General features: G+C 43.4%; 2 protein-coding genes across 2 annotated transcripts in view; both read left to right on the forward strand.

The window, feature by feature from the left end:
• The first annotated feature begins 9,344 nt into the window (after positions 1-9,344).
• Positions 9,345-10,896, forward strand: LOC308111948 (uncharacterized protein). The gene has a single exon (XM_080467097.1). It carries the CDS (start codon positions 9,657-9,659, stop codon positions 10,554-10,556), a length of 900 nt encoding a protein of 299 aa, XP_080323223.1. The 5' UTR covers positions 9,345-9,656; the 3' UTR covers positions 10,557-10,896.
• A 6,501-nt stretch (positions 10,897-17,397) lies between these two features.
• The window catches only part of LOC308117024 (receptor-type tyrosine-protein phosphatase mu), a 176,173-nt gene continuing 175,783 nt past the window's right edge, over positions 17,398-17,787 (forward strand). The window contains 1 exon segment of the mRNA XM_080475615.1: positions 17,398-17,786. Coding sequence (XP_080331741.1) covers positions 17,714-17,786 — 73 coding nt within the window. The 5' untranslated portion in view covers positions 17,398-17,713.

Genomic DNA, 17,787 nt, shown 5'->3' on the forward strand with positions numbered 1-17,787 from the left:
GGCCACCGCAATGACACTCTGCAAATTCAGATGTTTACAATCGAGATCAAACTGTAAAAAAATGGAAAAACGCAAGAATAGAATAGAATAGAATAGAACAGAATACAGAAGAATAGAATATAAATACAAGAGAGAGATTCTTTTAAATGTTGCTCAACATAGAATAAATAGAAAAGATAGTTGAATATAATGTAAGACAGGATCAAATTTAAATGAGTATTTTTGAATATTGACAGGTACAAGGCTTTAAGGTGACCAATATAAAGAACAGAAAAGATGAAATTAACCAAAACACAACAAAGACTATTTAGAAGAGGAGTTAGCGAGTCTTCTGGACACAGGAGGGACTTCCTGCTGATGACCAGCAGGCCATGGAGGTGCCGAGACACTTTGTTCTGGCTGGACCTCCAGGACAGCATCACTGCTGAGGAGTTTGCTGGAATCAGCCACGATCAGCTTGTTGACCCCATGTGACAACACAGAGGGAAGTGTTCGCCGCCACGGACTCGCAGAAGACTTTCAGCATAGAGTAATAGATGTTGAAGGACCTCAGCTGCTTCAAAGAATAGAGCCTCCTCCCCCTATCCATTTTATTCTCTATGTGTACCCCCAGATACTTCTACTCCTCCTCCATAACGTCCACACTGGCCTCCTGGATGGAGACGGGGGGAGGCATGGGCACTCTGTTCCTCCTCAGCTTTAGGGTCAGAGCACTCTTTACAGCACATTCATTTCATTGAATGTTCGTTCATCACCTTCAAAATACTAAAAGATTAAGACAAATGATCAAACCAGCCAATATTGATGGTTCAAGGCCCATTTACATGAGCTTATCTTAGTCTTCTGTAGCACAATTAAGACACAAGGACATCCACAGTGCTTTTAGAACAAGGCGATTAAGAATCTTAATCTTGAGTGATTGATTTTATGAATATCAAACAAAGTGATTAAGAAAGGCATAAAGAGGATAATAAACAAAGTTAAACATTTATTAAGCGAGTGTGTCAGCAGGAAGTGTGTTCCCCATGTGAGGAGGTAGGAACTAAAATATGCTTCACCTTGTTTCCTCTGACTCTGGGAACACTCTTCCTGAATCTGAGGACCTCAGGGGTCTGGATGTTTAATATTCTGCTGGTAAATCTGAGATATATTCAGGCGTGAGGCCGTTTAAAGCTTTTACAGACCAGAAGTTTGAAGTGGATGCTTTGACGCTCACTGGCAGCCAGAGCTGAGATCTCACTGCAGCTGTCCAATATGTTTTTTTTAATTTAATTTACTTTAAACACGGTCAAACTCTGTGATGTTTAAATTATGTACCACAGTCACAAGGTATTATATGTATACAAAGTGCAATGATCAGAGATTGACCCAGTAGTTAATATACTTAATGCAACCGTTTGAATCGTAAATTTTTCATCACCAACTGTATTATATTGTTCAATACTTTTATTTAAAAGTCTTTTTTAAGTAGTATTCAAGTCTCCAAGAAATTATGTCATGTAGGTATTTTGTTTCATTATCTTTTATTCTTAATTCATCTTTATCTTAATATATTTCATCCATTTATTTGCTTTTCATTCTGTATTTACTTTGATATTTAAAAAAATAAATAAAACGTGTCATACGATCTTAATATTTTATATAATTACCGTTTTATTTAAGGGCAGTGACAGATACACACATTGGCCAGCAGGTGTCCCCATAGTATCATTTATAGCTCACGCGGGCACCTCGAGGAGCACCACAGAGCTATCTGTAAGTGCCAAGTAAAAGATTTATATTTCCCAGGAAACATCACCTTCTAATTATTGTTTATTGCCATCTCTTTTCATTCGCTGCTGTTGTTCAAGCTGAAACTGAAACCGTTGACAACGCTGCACCTCGAAAACCTCGCACCTAAATCAGAACACACACGCCTCTGATTATCCGAGTATAGTACTGTATTCCATTAAGGGCACTAAAATAACCAGATCCTAATATAAGTTAGACTTTAGATAAACCACAGGCATGCAACGACAGCGTAGGGAACACAATTAGTGGCTTAAGCACATATGCAGACGCTGGAATTCAAAGCAGGCGTGGTGAAGGTGGTGAGACGATGACAGCCTCATTTGATTTTCAGCTCTGATGTGACTTTTGTATGCCAATCACTCCTCTATACAAACATGCTGCCAGCTGTAAAGCGACATTTTATAGACTGAGGCTGTTAAAAAAAAACCCACTTTTTGTGAGTTTGGTGAGCAAACCTCTTGAAATAATTATATTTCCTCAACCAAAAATAGCAGACAAGCTCCAGGCTGTGCAGTTTTTCTTGCCCTGCGGACCGATGAAATCCCCTGTTTCCCTGTCACGTCCCGGGCCATTACTACTTAATCACAGAAATGTCCAAGTCCCCGTCAGTAAGACCCAACTGTTTTGCCTCCACACACACTTCTCAGCGGCAGAGACAAGAAATCACTGGTGTCAGCAATAGGCGATTTGTTCTGCATGACATTGGGTGTTGGAGAAACTGGTGCCTGCAATCACTGGACACACACACACACACACACACACACACACACACACACACACACACACACACACACACACACACACACACACACACACACACACACACACACACACACACACACACACACACACTCAGGAAATTATGATGACCAAGAATAGGTCACAGTGGTAATGCAGCCATGTTCTGGCCAGGGATTACAGTGTGCTGACTTAGGCCAACAATAAATACCCCCAGCATGAACAACAGGTGTCTGACAAGATTGTTTCACGTTAATAAAGGGCTTACACACGCCTGAGAGAAGTAATACATTAAGCTGTTTTAGACATGTTGGCCCTTTTACTGCTTCATCCCCAGTGATCTGAAAATTTCTCTTTTCGCGCCCGCATTTAATCTCAGGGAGTTTCGCACGCGGCGAGAGGGAGAGTGGAGGTGCCGTGTTGGAGCTGTTGATGTCACGATATCAGCATCCCTCCATCACAGGCAGCGAGGCGGAGACTGCGCTTCCAAAGTGCGAAAAAAAACGGAAAACAAAAACGTATATACGACTTTAGATTTAGCAGTGTGAGCGAGTGGACATGCAGCTGGAGTTTGTGTTTCTGAACCCTGGGTGTGCCGGGCTCTTTCAACTCGCTGTGAAAGCACCCCTGGCTCTGTTAGTATGCCAGCCTGAGCGCCAGTCAGCCACATCCTCCAGCTGGGTCTGTGCCACCGACGGGCACCTGGACCCTCTCGCTAAAAAAACCCCCCCAATGCATATTTAAGTCAGAGCAGTGCATTTGTGTTGCATTCCTCGCCATATAGCCGCACGGCGTCCGGACCAAGGTGAACTTTTACTTTGTCCATTTTTATGCAGACATTTATCAAGCTTTTGGATGCAGCGGGGGCTTTTTTCAGACTTCAGGCTGTGCCTCAGCTGTTGGACTGTGTCCAGAGTCACACAGGCCTGAAAGACAGCCATCGTTATCCAACTCTCACAAGGTGTCATTGTAGGGATCCAATGATTACCATATCAGCACCACATGAAACATTTATGGCTTGCTGGCAATGACGGTCTGGCAGGCATCCTAATTTCTAGAACAGAGCTTGTCAGATCCTATTGTTTCAAGTTCTGGTGGCGTGAACAGGAAAATCATCAGCTCTGGGACCTTTGTGCTGTCGCTTGTGGTCAAAACAAGAACTTTGTATGATGAGTTTTTCTCCACTGTAGCAAAGCCTGGACGAAGAGGACGGCGTACTCGCCGCAGTCACGCCAAGCTCTGCACGAGAAATAAGACATTTTTAAACCCTCCGCCTCTGTCCTCTCCTGTCTTTCTGCTCCAATTTGCTCTCATGTCACAAACACATGCCACAGCCACTGCAGCTGGTATCATTTTATAGCTTCAGCCTGACTGTGGCACCAAGATCAGCTTGAAATATTATTAAAAATTGATGTCAAATGTGCTCTGAAATAGATTTGAAGTTCAAAAGTAATAACAATGATTGATTTTTTTTTTTTTTGTCTGTGCTCATTGGCGATGTGTGTTCGCTGTCATAATAACTGTTCAAACTCACTATGTGAAACAGCTGAAGCTCACTTTGAGGTTGTTTTTTCTATTTTATTTTAATTTTACTTTAATGTCAACCTTCTATTATTTGAATCAAGTAAAAAAAAAAAAAAACACTAAAATATTATTGTAGTGTTGTAGTGTCTGTGTAAATTTCACTGTATTATTATTTTGAACACTAGGTTTATTACGAGGTTTATTGTTGTGGTTCATGCACACAAAGAAAGATGTATGTATGTATGTATGTATGTATGTATGTATGTATGTATGTATGTATGTATGTATGTATGTATGTATGTATGTATGTATGTATGTATGTATCCCCTCTGAGCTCAGTTTGCAACAGTTTTTCTCTTGTTTCGACACACATTTGAAGAAAGACATGCATGTTTTTTTAATTGACAACTATAAATTGGCAGTATGTGTAGATAGGTGTTAATGATTGTAGATCAGGAGTATCAAACATAAGGCCCGGGGGCCAAAACCGGCCAAAAGAGGCTCCAATCCGGCCAAACCACCGAGCAAGTTGTGAGAACATAGATTTAATAAAAAAGGTTTTGTAAAAACATGTTTTATGCAGCAGCTGTAGGAGAAGTTTTGGACTTGTCACTGTATTTTGCGCTATAAAAATTGGTTTTATGTTGAGATTGTAGTCAATTGTTTGTTTGTTTTTTGCTAAAATAGACATTTTCATCACCTATACTCTGCGCCACAGCCGAGAAAAAGCTTTTAGATTTAAAATGTGTCTGTATGTGGCCCCTGAACTAAAATGTGCTCGACGCTCCTGTTGTACAGTGTTACCTTGATTTGATTCCAATGTCACATGGGATTGGCTCCAGCTGTGTGTGAAGAGCAAGTCAGATAAAATGGGTTGAAAAAAAGGGATTTGGTTCGTCGATATAATCAGATGTAACATTTTCCACAATGGTCGGAGGTGCTTTGCTGAGGATGTACCACAAGGTGGCCTCTGAATTGCATCACTAGATGACTGAGTCGGTCTCATGCAACCTGATGTATAAGAAGTTGTTAGAAACAGCATAGAGTAGATGAGTGCTGCAGTCACTCACTTTGGCTTGGCTGAGCTTAAAGGAAGTTAGGACAGAGTCATCATTTGGACTTCAAACTGTACTGTTTCTATCTTTAGTTTAGCACTCTGTGGCCAATAGCAGTGAGCAGGTGAGACCCAGAAAAGGCTCTTCCGCGGTGCTTCATCACCTCACTTGTTCTTGTCACAGCCACAATTGGTTTGTACCCCTCATCTGCTGCATCAGCAAAGTTACACAACTGATTTGGTCACTTTGGAGCCCTGGTTGGCTTGGCTTCCCCCGTTGATTCCAGCCGTCATTACAAATGCTATCTTTATGTGGTGGAAGTTAACCCGGATAGCGCTCTCCCCCTGGGTGCCTTTATTATCTATTCATCATATTGTCCCAGTTTATCTCAAGATAAATCTGGCTGCTTCACTACATATCTAACCACACATACCTGGCATGTGGCCTGGGGAGGGAGATTACACGATCACACGATTACGAGACACTCGGCGGAGACGTCTGACTTAAGAGCTGATAAGGAGGTGAAAAATATTCTAAGGAGATGCAGAGAAGCTGTGGAGTGGGATTGCTCTCGTTTTAGCACCAACATGACTTCAAAAGTACACGTGAATATGTTAAATCCAGCTTTCTTCTCGTGTTGACAATTCGCACGTCGAGCCGGGGGCAAAGCGAGCGTGTCCAACCTCGAAACACTGAAATAAAAATGTTTGTGGCTCCCGTGTTCGGCCTCCGAGCTCGGCAGACTCGTCGGACACTCCCTCGAATTTCCTCCTTGTTAATTTGTTGAGTGGATTCTTTGTGTCACCTGGAGGTTTGGGCAAAGTGGCGTGGAAGCCAATTTCCAGATGGCAATTCCAACGTGTGACATATTCCTCAATTTTCGACAAAAATGCACGGCCACCTCCACAGACTCCATTATCTGAGGGGGGCGATGGAGGGAGGGAGTGATGGAGGGATGGAGGGTAGGGTGGTGTACATGTGCTCAAATGGAAAGTGTCCATTGGTGTGAATATTCACATCTGCACCTGCTGAATAATAGACGATTATCAGCTCAGGTGGCTCGGCATCCACTCCTGTTCCTGTGCTCTCTTCCATTTCATGGTGCTAATTCTTTTTTTTTACTGGAAAAGGCTCGCAGAATGCACATCTCTTGTCTCTCAGTCTCGAGCTCTTCTTGTATTCCGTCTAAAGAGGGAACATATTCTTCAGTAAGAGTGCTGGCTTTGGGGAATTGTGTGTCTGCAATATAGACTGTAAAAAGCCTCAGGTCTTGGCAGGTGCTCCGTACAATTCAACAGGACAGAGACACCGACGGCAGATTCTGGAGCAGTGGGGGCCCATACATCATCTGTCATCGCCAGAAGCCTCCACAGTAATGAACAAGTAATAATGGTATATATCTTGAACTGGAGTCTCTAAAGGTAGCTCATCCAGAGTCATTATTGTGCCACATAACCAGATGAGCTTTCTCAAATGAGATCATTTTTGTCACCCCGAGGACTGGGGGGGGGGGGGGGGGGGGTGTAACTGTTCTCAGAGTGAATAACTCATCCTCATTTGGTGCTAATGGGACTCCGTATTAAGGTGTTGTGTGAATGCAACAGCAATGGTAAATCCCATTTTCGTGTAATTTAAATCTCGAGCTGTTTCCACACATCTGTTCCTCTGGTACAAAGGACCGATTTGTTTGGGGACAAAAAAAAAAAAAAAAAAGAAGAAGAAGCTTTTAATGAAGATATGTCCCAACAGAATGTGATGAAGTGTTCAGTGATGGAGAGGTATGTCATGATGACATTTCTCTGTGGCAGAAACGAGCTCTGTTCCCTCTGTCCATTCACCATCCATCGAAGCCACCCCCTCCTTCCATCTGTACATCCATTACAGCTCTTTCCACGTATTGCGACGCCACAGTTAACCCATAATGAGCGATATGCATATGAAGCCAAGCTTTTACTGCATATTTGACAGCATGTGTTCTGAGCCCCATGTTGCCACTCTGGGATGTTGTTTGCACATGGGGGAGTGATGCTCCGACGGTTACAGCTGAGGTGTCATTTTTCATGTAAATAGAGGATGGCGGGATAAAGCGATCCTGCTGTTTTGTGAAATTAGCCGTGGTGCACATATACACAAGATCAGCAGTGTGAGCCTCCTCAGAACAACTGAGGGCTGTTTAAAGACTTTGTGATGAAGTGTTTGGCTGCAAGCGTGCACGCACAAGAAATCCACCAGTCAGCCGGTTTCTGTAAAAGTTATCAGGATGACAAAATATTAACGCTTCCTTTGGAAAAAGTTAGATAAAATATAATCCTCCAGATGAGACGTGCTGCACAAGCAGCTGTCTGAATGGCCAATCCACCTCAACAGCTCCGTTGTCCAATTCAGCAAACACATGGTTGAGCCTGTCAGTCATAAGTGCTGATGTAGCCGCGCTGAGCAGAGCCAGCGAGTCCCCGAGTCCCCGAGCTGGAGATCACTGCTAACTGTCATCCTGGTACCTTGATTACTGGACTGGGAGAAGAATGATGACTAAGGACGCTTCAAGTACCGGTCAGACTCTGCAAGGCTGTCGAGGAGAGTCGATGGAGTTCAAGCTCACGTTAGCACCTCTGACATTTATATAACCTGTTCAGGGCTGGTGTGACGCTTCCTTACGAATGTACGAGACAAGACGGCTCTTCAGTTAAGATGGCCCCTACCGAGCATTTATAAAGGGTCAGCCATTGTTGACTGAAGGTCAGTGTCAAGCACTTAGAGATGCCGTGTCAACAACTTGCATTATATTCAACAGATAGATAGATAGATAGATAGATAGATAGATAGATAGATAGATAGATAGATAGATAGATAGATAGATAGATAGATAGATAGATAGATAGATAGATAGATAGATAGATAGATAGATAGATAGATAGATAGATAGATAGATAGATAGATAGATAGATGTCTCAAACTAATAATAATGTCAAGATTCAATTTAATGTAATTAAAATGTAGTAAAAAACAAGAGATTCAGCAATAACTAACGCATTTCATCTGATGGTGCAACATTCAACTTCACTACAACGCATAAATGCACCACATCACAAATGAAAGCCCTGCATTAAAAACAAACTTTACTTTGTCCGTAAAACGTCATTCCCTCCATCTTTTAGGTTAAAATCAGTGTTTGAGGGACAAGTTGATTCAAAACAGAAAAGTTATTCAACTACCGTCAAAGGCAAGCGAGAAATCGAACTACAACAACAAATCTGTGGCCGCAGACGTATAAATACTGAGTGACATGCAGATTCCGGAAAGCTCTGCTGAAGTGCAACAACAATGAACTGTATCTACTCGTCATTTACTCCCACCACAGCAGCTTTGTGATGGACGGGACGCTTTCACAGTGCAGGCGGCGCACCGTCAGTGTCACCAAAGGCATGTTGGGACAGCAGCGCGGCTCCATGACTTAGAGCTGATTCGGCACACGCAGACGCTATTCACACAAATCAAAGTAAATAAAGAGACATTGTAATGGAAGGGATTTTGTTTGACGTTTGGAAAAAAGAAGTGGAACAAATGGCTTTATGAGGCTTTATGTCAGGAAGTTGCTTAAAAAGCTCATTGGGGTTAAAAAAAAAAAGAAAAGCATTAGAAACTTTCTACATCGGTGTGTTAGTAGCTTCGGGGAAAGACAAATTCAAAAATGTAAATGCGCTACAGTATATTGTTCCTCATGAAGACATCTCCCCTCCAGGGCATGAATGGAAGTTCGAGCAGCGGTGGAGTTTTCTAGGAACTCGCGGGAATGTTCCGTGTCCTTTTGCACTTGAGACTAAACCAGTTCGTATCATCGCATAATACCTCTAAGAACTGTTACTTTTTTGAGAGATGATTCAGTGTTTGTTTTTTTTTTCCACGGCTGCCAGCTCGGTGCCATATTTAAGTTGCGACTGGGGAACGAGCTTGAAACCGGCTTCGACCAGACGGAAGGTATGTTAAATCAGAATCATGTAAAAAAGACAGCAGCTGTAGCCGTAACAAGACGAAACGTGCGCGGAGCATGTGCCGCAGCAGGCGCGGGCATTTATTTCCCTTGTGTTGTGTGTGAGATCATGGCAGTGACCTCAGCTGATTGAGCTCGCACAGCATCCTATCCCCGGTCCCGGCCTTCGGCGGTGGGTGGGGAGCACGGTGCTATCTGTGGACGTGAAAAGTGACAGGACCAGCTGGGGAATGAAATCCAGTAAGACAGGCAGTTGGTCTGTGAGGCGCACAACACGAGCCCCCCCAAAGTGCTCTCTTATAGCAGCCGGCGGCTCGGAGAGAGAAACCGAGCCAGGATTCAGCGTGACCGCTGCCAAACATCAGGAGTTTTAGCAACAGCCAAACTCCGGAATGCCACTGGAACTGACCATGTCCTGTGTGGCTCATTGGAGAAACTCAGAGATCCATCAGAAGCCACTATCCCTGTCAATCCCCTCAATGCTGCAAGAGTTGGTGATTCAGCTAATCACATGCTGACATCTTGTTATAAGTGATACAACCGGCGGCGCTGCAAGGACAATGGGTGGGAAGCAATCTCGCAGTTTGTCCAACAAGGAGTTGAATGAGGTGAGTGTGAGTCACGGGAGGAAGAGTGCGATTCGAGACGACCAGCCCAATGTGTCCTCCGCCGCCGAGCGGATCCGCAAGCATGCCACGGTGCACTTTGGTTACAGCACCCTCAGCCTGGCCATGCGGGGGCTGGATGAAACCCCCTCCGAGCTGTGGGAGCTGCGGGAGCTCCAGAAGTTAAACTTGTCCATGAACTGCCTGTGCTCCTTACCCCCTGCCCTCGGCACCCTGGACAACCTGGTGATTCTCAATCTGTGGGGCAACAACTTGTCCAGCTTGCCGCCCGAGATCGGCCTCCTGAAGAAGCTGCGTGTGCTCTTCGCCTGCCGCAACCGGCTGAGCGAGGTCCCGGAGGAGCTGGGCTCCTGCAGCGGCCTGGAGGTGCTCAGCCTGGCCAACAATCAGATCACCGGCTTGCCCGGCAGCTTGGCCGCCATGCACAACCTGACCAAACTCAACCTCAGCCACAACCACATCGTCCACATCCCCACCTGCGTGTACAGCATGAAGGGCCTGGTCTTCCTCCACCTGGCCTGCAACCGGCTGGAGACCATCGCCGACCAGATCCAGGACTTGGTGAACTTAAAGATCCTGATCGTGGAGGGAAACAGCATCCACACGCTGCCCAAGACCCTGTGCTTCCTGGAGTCTCTGGAGCTCCTGAATGTCGATTTCAACGACCTGCAGAACGTGCCGGTGGAGATGTACCTCCTGAGCGGACTGAGGCGGTTGGCCTGCCACCCGATGGACAAAGGACTACACATCATTAACAACCCCCTCCTGAAGCCGATTCAGGAGGTCCTGCAAGGAGGACTCAGCGCTCTTTACAACTACCTCAAGCCCACATGAGGAGCGAGCTACCGCCGCGCGTCTGTATGCTGGAGTGTGTTTCGAGAGTGTGTGTGTGTGTGTGTGTGTGTGTGTGTGTGTGTGTGTGTGTGTGTGTGTGTGTGTGTGTGTGCGTTTATATGCTGCGAGGGGATGTTTTGGCACAAATCTGACCCTTGGCACGTGGCAGTCATGCTGCATGTCTGACGTTACCTCAAACTGCCTGCCAAAGACTGTGACTCAAGACGAAGGATGCTTTAATCACACTCGGGTTTCTTTGGCTTGACAAATACATTTCCTTTTATTTTTATTTTTTTTAATGTCATGTAATAGTTTGGATATAAATAAACAGCTGGTGAGCGCTGTGTCATGTCTCAACTTTTGTTGAGGTGTCAGGACAAGCGGGTTGCTCAGCTCATGCAAATATTCACAGGTCTACATTTGAGTGTGAGGGTGAGTTCGGCCTCGGATCACCACCGTCTGTGTCACACTCGGGTCATAGAGATCAGCAGGGGAGGAGATTCAACATCTGCAAATGAATCAAATGAAATCGAACAGGGAGCGAATCTTTGATTGAAAGTCGTTCCGCTTCATCAGATCAGAGCGGCTCGTCCTCAGAGGTTGCTTTGTGGTGTTCTGAAGCAAAAACAACCCAGAGTACATGATGTGTTTGGTGTTATCCAGAGAAATTATATTATATGATTGAGTGAAATGATGAATAAACATACGCTTTCAGAGCTCATGGTAACTAGTTTGTTTTGTGGAAGTAGTTCAGAGCAGAAACATAGGGGGGGGAAAAAAACAAGAATTTAAATTTGATCGACTTTACAAATCTGAAAACAGACTTCAGTATTTCCTTCTTATTACAGTCTTCAGACTGGCTTGCACCTTGTTTTAACCTCTACGAGCCAAATTCAGTGTCAGAGTGAAGTGTTAAAGCAGATTTACCAATACTGAAGGTGACCAATTCACGAGTTGCATCGATAAACACTATATTGCCAAAAGTATTTGCTCAAGTGTCCAAATCATTGAATCCAGGTGTTCCAATCACTTCTATGGCCACAGGTGTAAAAAAAAAACAAGCACTTCGGCAGGCAGACAATTTCTACAAGCATTAATGACAGAATATGTTGCTCTTTAAGATTTACATTTTGCAAAAGCGCAGTTTTGAGTCAGTCACTTGGCAGTGTAAACGTGACTGTCTTTTGTGGGAATAAAAGATCTGAAGCGTTACAGTTTCTCTCCTCCGCTCGCAGCAACGTGCTGATTTAATCTGGATTCCAAGTGATCCCGGCTGCTTTTTAATCATGTTATTGAAGATAGCGTTTCCCCAACTAATCCTACAACTATCATTAAGTTGCTCGTAAAGAATCGTTGTAATGTTGAAGATCAATAATGTGGCACTTTTATGACCTGATGAGTATCGAGTTATACGACGAGGGCTTAATTTCTCACAGCCAAGTTGACACAAAGGTCAGATTTCAGCAGTGACGGAGAGAATGGAAAAGGTTTTAGATAAAGACAAAACAAGCGACCTCTGTTGGTTAGTAAAAGTCACTACATCAGTTCACATTAACCACTGACACTCCACAAACCATGCATTCATGATCCAAGTGAATGACTCTCTGTCCTAGATCGTGATCATGGGATGTGTTGTGAAATAAAGCACCATGAAAGATGTTGCTTTTATGTAACTCAGCTGAAATGTGGTTTTCTCTTCGGGTGATGGTGGAATATAAAAATATATAAATATGTAAACGCAGCCGTACGCTGTTAGAAGTGTGTGAGCGAGTGCATAAAGTACAATGAAGGACCCTCTTATGAATTGCAAACCAAAGCGCACAATGCCACTGTGACAACAAATTAAAGTCAATCTTTGCAGTTTGGCAATCAGCTTCACAGCAGTCAGCGACACTAAGTTGGTGGCGAGCGGCACACGGGGGATCACACATGACTGCAGTCGCTGGGCTTCGTAGGATTTTCTGATCCTATTTAATTGCTATGTGCTCCAATAACTTCACTTTATAATGAGACAACGGTGCAAAAAATATAACAACGGGGCGAGGGCAGATTGGCGCCTGTGTTCTTCAGTCAAAGGTGTTTTGCATTCATAAGCCGGAGCTTCGGAAACAGTTTAGCGTCGCCGGCAGCCAGTGACTTCCCATAATGAAGGACAGCTAATCAATCTCGTATTGAGCTTTTGACAATCAAGGCACGGGATAATCACAATGGAATTAAATGACAAAACCCACCGTTGTCTGGCAGCCACATGAGGAGCGGCTTAATAAGTATTTCTTTGGAGTGCAGTTTAAGTTCTGTGATTTATTCAGTCACACTGAGACTCCGCACACAGGGTGAGGTGATTGGCATTTATTGACAAAGCATTATACTGCCACTTATGTCAATTACAAAGTGTCATTTAGCTCATCATTGCAACATTTAACTGATATAAACCGTCTCTGCAGGAGAAGATATGAAGGAAAATGGATTTGCTGAAGGCCAGCAAGTTTTTTTTTTTTTTCTTTCTCCCTCCGCTGGTGGTGCTCAGCCACAATGAAATGTCAATATCGCCTCTCCGGTAACTCAGGATATTGTTCAAAATTCAGCAGCAGTGATTCACTGAAACACCAGATGACTGTCACAACCTTTGAGGCCTAAATATGGAGTCTTTTGATCCTGCGCTGGCATCAATTTGGTGCCACTTCCTGTCAACCAATCAGTGTAATGTCACGGCTTTTGTGAGCCTTCCTTTGAGACCGTGTGATAAAAGTGAGCCGGTGAAAGGTTACAGGATATAAAAAAAGAAAAGGCCAACATGCCAGATTATTAGGTGCAATGGCATGTGTTTTGTTAGCGGCTGACTTTGGGAGGCAGCTGTTACATCCGAAACAAATTATATCACTTTTTAAAAGAACTGAATGAAAAGAGAGAGAAAGGAGGTGACATAGGTGACAATCATGACTAAATTATCAAAAAAATAACTAAACTGAGGTGCAGGTACAGGTAAAAGTCATTATACTACAGTCGAATGATCCTAGTACTTCACCAAGCTCTCAGTTAAGGTTTTTCTTTTATTGTAAAATTGACTGAAATACATCAGTAACAAGTGAATAAGGTGAAAAGTAACTAAAGTACTTGAACAAAGGGTTTCTGTCAGTAAAAGGGCAAGTTTGAGGAAGGAAATTCATTCATTCATCCATCCATCCATCCATCCATCCATCATTTCAACAAGACCAGCCAATCTACACCCATACACACCCATGGAGAACATGCACACTCCACGCATAAAGGCCCAACCTGGACTCCAACACGAGTCCTCCTTTGAGGGGAAAGTGTGAACCACAACACTGCTCTAATCACTCTAACGTTCAAAATAATAGCACAGTGAATTTTACAGCCAATCGACGCTTGAAAAAGGCTAAAAAAGGTACATTTTGCAGAGTTTTGTCGGTTCATTAAAAGTTGGTAGAAGTAAACAGAACAGTTTCGGCTTCTGTGAATGTGGCGTTTCAATAACACTGTAAAATAACATCTGGTCAAAAGTCATTTCACAGAAACAGATCTGGGACTGATTCTGTCTCGAAATCAGAGATGTCAAGCACATTTTATCTCAGGGGAGATTCAGTGGGCCGGACCGGTACAACAGTGCCATTATAACCTTTAGATTTAAACTCTAAAGTTGTTGCATAAAGTATACATGATGAAAAATCCTATATTTTCTACAAAATCGAACAATTAGTATTAAAAAATTACTACAATCTCAACTTGAAGTCAATTTGAATAACAACTTCTGGTGCAAAATACAGTGAAATGTCCAGAAAACCTCTCCTATAGCTGCTGCATTATGGGAATTTTTATAACCTCATTCTGATGACTGAGGCATGACTTTGAGGCGAGTGTGATAGCAACAAGGGAACTGGCAGCGATATCCCAGCTTGGGTCTCAGTGTTTCGTTGTGTTCACTATTGTTATGAAGTTTGTTTAGAATACTCAATGTTTTCTTTGAGATTTGTACAGTTTTCTTGGTGGATTGGAGGCAGTTTTGTCCCACGGCCTTCATGTTTGACACCACCTGATCTAACCGGTTCGTTCTGTCTGAGAGGAGGACATGAGACCAAACTGGGCCCTGAACATAACTTCAGACTGTTTATGGCGAACCACCAGAACACAGCCCTAAATCACACATGCACAAACACACACTCTCTCCGTTCCCGCACGCATGTGTAAGTGTAAACAATGACTCTTCCCATTCAATCCCCCCATCCAATCACAGGCGGCTCTATTCTTACCGATTCCCATGGCGGCGCTGCTTCACGCTGGTATTCATGAATTCCTGGCAACATAACTGTTGCAGCCAAGACAATGCTAAAACACAACAAAGAAGACTGTTTTTTTTTTTTTTATGGAAAACCATTGTTTGTGCACTTACGCAGAACAACAACCGTGTGGCCACATATCCTTGACAACAGGAGGTCATTTTGGAACTGAAAGTGGAGCCATGTCAATCCGGCTGCATTTTAATTAGCCATGAAAAGTGCTGGTACAAGTGAAATCGCCTCGTGTGTTTATGCATGCAAAAACAATAAGGGAGTGACATTGGCTGACTTTGTCTTTGGCGGCTTTTTCATCACAGCGCTTGTAAATACAGTGTAGCATTGTTTGTGCAAGACAAGATTAATTTTCAACAAATATTTGCATATGCAAACATAAAGCACTATTATTGATTCGTCATAGCAGGGAAGGAAATTAAAAAATAAAAAAAAGATGTGTGCGATGGCGTGGCTTTGACTTTGCAGGTCAAGGGATGATGTCCTCTGGAATGTCAGCCCGTGTTTCCCTTTAATGGGATAATCAGAAGGTGAGCTATGATTAGGAATCCATCTGGGAAGTTAATGAATTAGTCTTTCAGGCTGAGTTTGCAAATGTCTCTAAGAGTTCATTATTTTTAGTTAAGATAATAAAAACTGCCCAAATTCGTCATATGAAAGTTAACCATCGGTGATCAATAACGTCTATAAATAGCTGAACTCTCATCTTCACATATGAGCACAAGAATAAATTCTGACACGTCACCATGTAGTTTATTGATTAACTGGGAAACTCTTTATATCAGGGGTGTCAGACATCAGGCTGCAAGAGGCTCCAACCCGGTCAAACCACCGAGCAAAAAATACATTTTCATTACATATATTCTGCACCACAACAACGAAGAATTTAATTTAAAGGTTAATGTGGCACTGTTTCACTGATTAGACTCACTATAGATGAAATTGGGCTGCTTGTGGCTCCTAAACTAAAATGTGTTTGATGCTCCTGATTAATATCAACCATTGCTGTTGAATATTAAGAAACTTAAATAGCAAATAGTTTTCTCAGTATAACACCATTTTGATAATGCCACAGTTTACTGTTGCTGATCTATGAAGCGCTTAATAACCCTAATAATTAGAGATTATTTATTAATGTTAATGCTTAATAGTGACAGAATCGTGGTTATAAATAGTTGTATTTGTTTGCTGCCTTCAGCAGAAACAGCTTATGATTTATATTTCCTTATATAATGTATGGTTTTCTGGAAATATCTGATTAATTGTGGCAATTAGGTCATCAACAGGAGCTATGATTAAATATATAGTTGGTTTCTTTAATAAATCCACACCAGAGGTGCTTTCACTGCCTTATTGTGGCGGCATTACTGGAGAGTAATGTGATATTTTGTTTTGGGGCACCCAGGTCTTCTGTTAAAATGTGAAACTTTATCAGCTTAATGCTTCAAGGATTTTCATATTTTCATCATGAGCATATCAGGGTACAGTGTGTCACCAGGTAGCAACCCTCCAACTGTTCCGATTGATTGGCAGTAACTTCTTTCTGACCACACTCCTCTAATTCTCTCCTGCTTTTGGGTGCTGTTCCAGTTTGTCCATGATTGGCCTAATGAGGAGGATACAACTGTAGGGTAGAACTTCTATCTAGGACAGAGTTTCCCAATCCTGGTCCTGTGGGACGGCTGCCCCGCATGTTTTAGATGTTTCCCTGCTCCAAAGCATCTCCTTCAAATGAATGGGTCCAGCTTGATTACAACACACTCACTTAAGTCAGATGTTGTAAACATCCTAAGCATGCAGGGCAGGGGGGGTCCCCGGGGACCCGGGTAGAGAACCAGCTACTGATCTTGGATAACAAACTGTAGCTCCATTTTCAAGGCAAAAACAAAAACTAAAGAAAAAACAAACCACTCGTGCATGCATATAACAACCAGAGAAACGCATTTGATGATGATTTCAGTTATTGTTCTCTTAACTCTACAGCACAGTTCTGCCTAAACAGGTAACACAAATTGTATAAATATATTATTAAAATGATGAAAAACAACTGCAATACTCAAAAAACGAGGTGCGGGTGTCACTATGATGCATCACTTGAGCACAAGAGTCTCCTTTCTAGCATGTAGACACCAGAATATATAATCTGAGAATGATTATTTGCACCACCACACCTTTTAACAACTGACATATTTGTGTGCGTAAAGGCGCAAATTCGGTACGCATTAGTGCGCACGCACTCAAATGCATAATCTAACACACATAAAGAGAGAATGAATGATGTGCATAAGTTTTTGGAGTAATGTTTACCCCAAAACAATGCGGAATTAAAGGCAGTATTAACGTGGTGTCTGGCTGGATAAACCACCCACAGGTGCTCCTGCATCGACTGCTTCACTCACCAGGGCTGATTCTCCGCAGCTGTTCTGCATGAAGGCCAATCAGAGTCCAAAAACGGAGGAGGAGGAGGCAGAGGAGAGAGACCACCAAGTGTCCTCCCTCTCACAGACGGGACTCACGCACGCCCTCTACCGGCCAGACGGCGCGCGCACAGCCGCTGCTCTCGTGGAGCTGCCGGACCACTCAATCCAAGCGCAATTCAGGAATACGGACTCACTCACACATTCCTCCTCCAAGTGTGGAGCAAGCCGGGCAAAGGAGCAGCCGTAACGGCGACAGTCTCCCCTTCACTCCCCCGACAGCACGCCAGAGGGACGGAGGGCTGGGCGAGCTCAAATTAGGTTTAAATTCCCCCTGAAAGAAAGTGTAGGTCGGGTTCAAGTTCCTGCGAAGACTGAAGAGTTGCCTGTTAACCCCGCGCCCGGGGGTTAACGCCACGACGCTGCCGCCGACATGGATAAAGTTATCAATTGCTTGTTTGCCGCGATAACGCTGTTATTGTCCGCCCGAGGGGAAGTTTATAAAGG

This window comes from Lipophrys pholis (genome assembly GCF_963383615.2).
Source record: "Lipophrys pholis genome assembly, chromosome: 1".
NCBI classification, from domain to species: Eukaryota; Metazoa; Chordata; class Actinopteri; order Blenniiformes; family Blenniidae; genus Lipophrys; species Lipophrys pholis.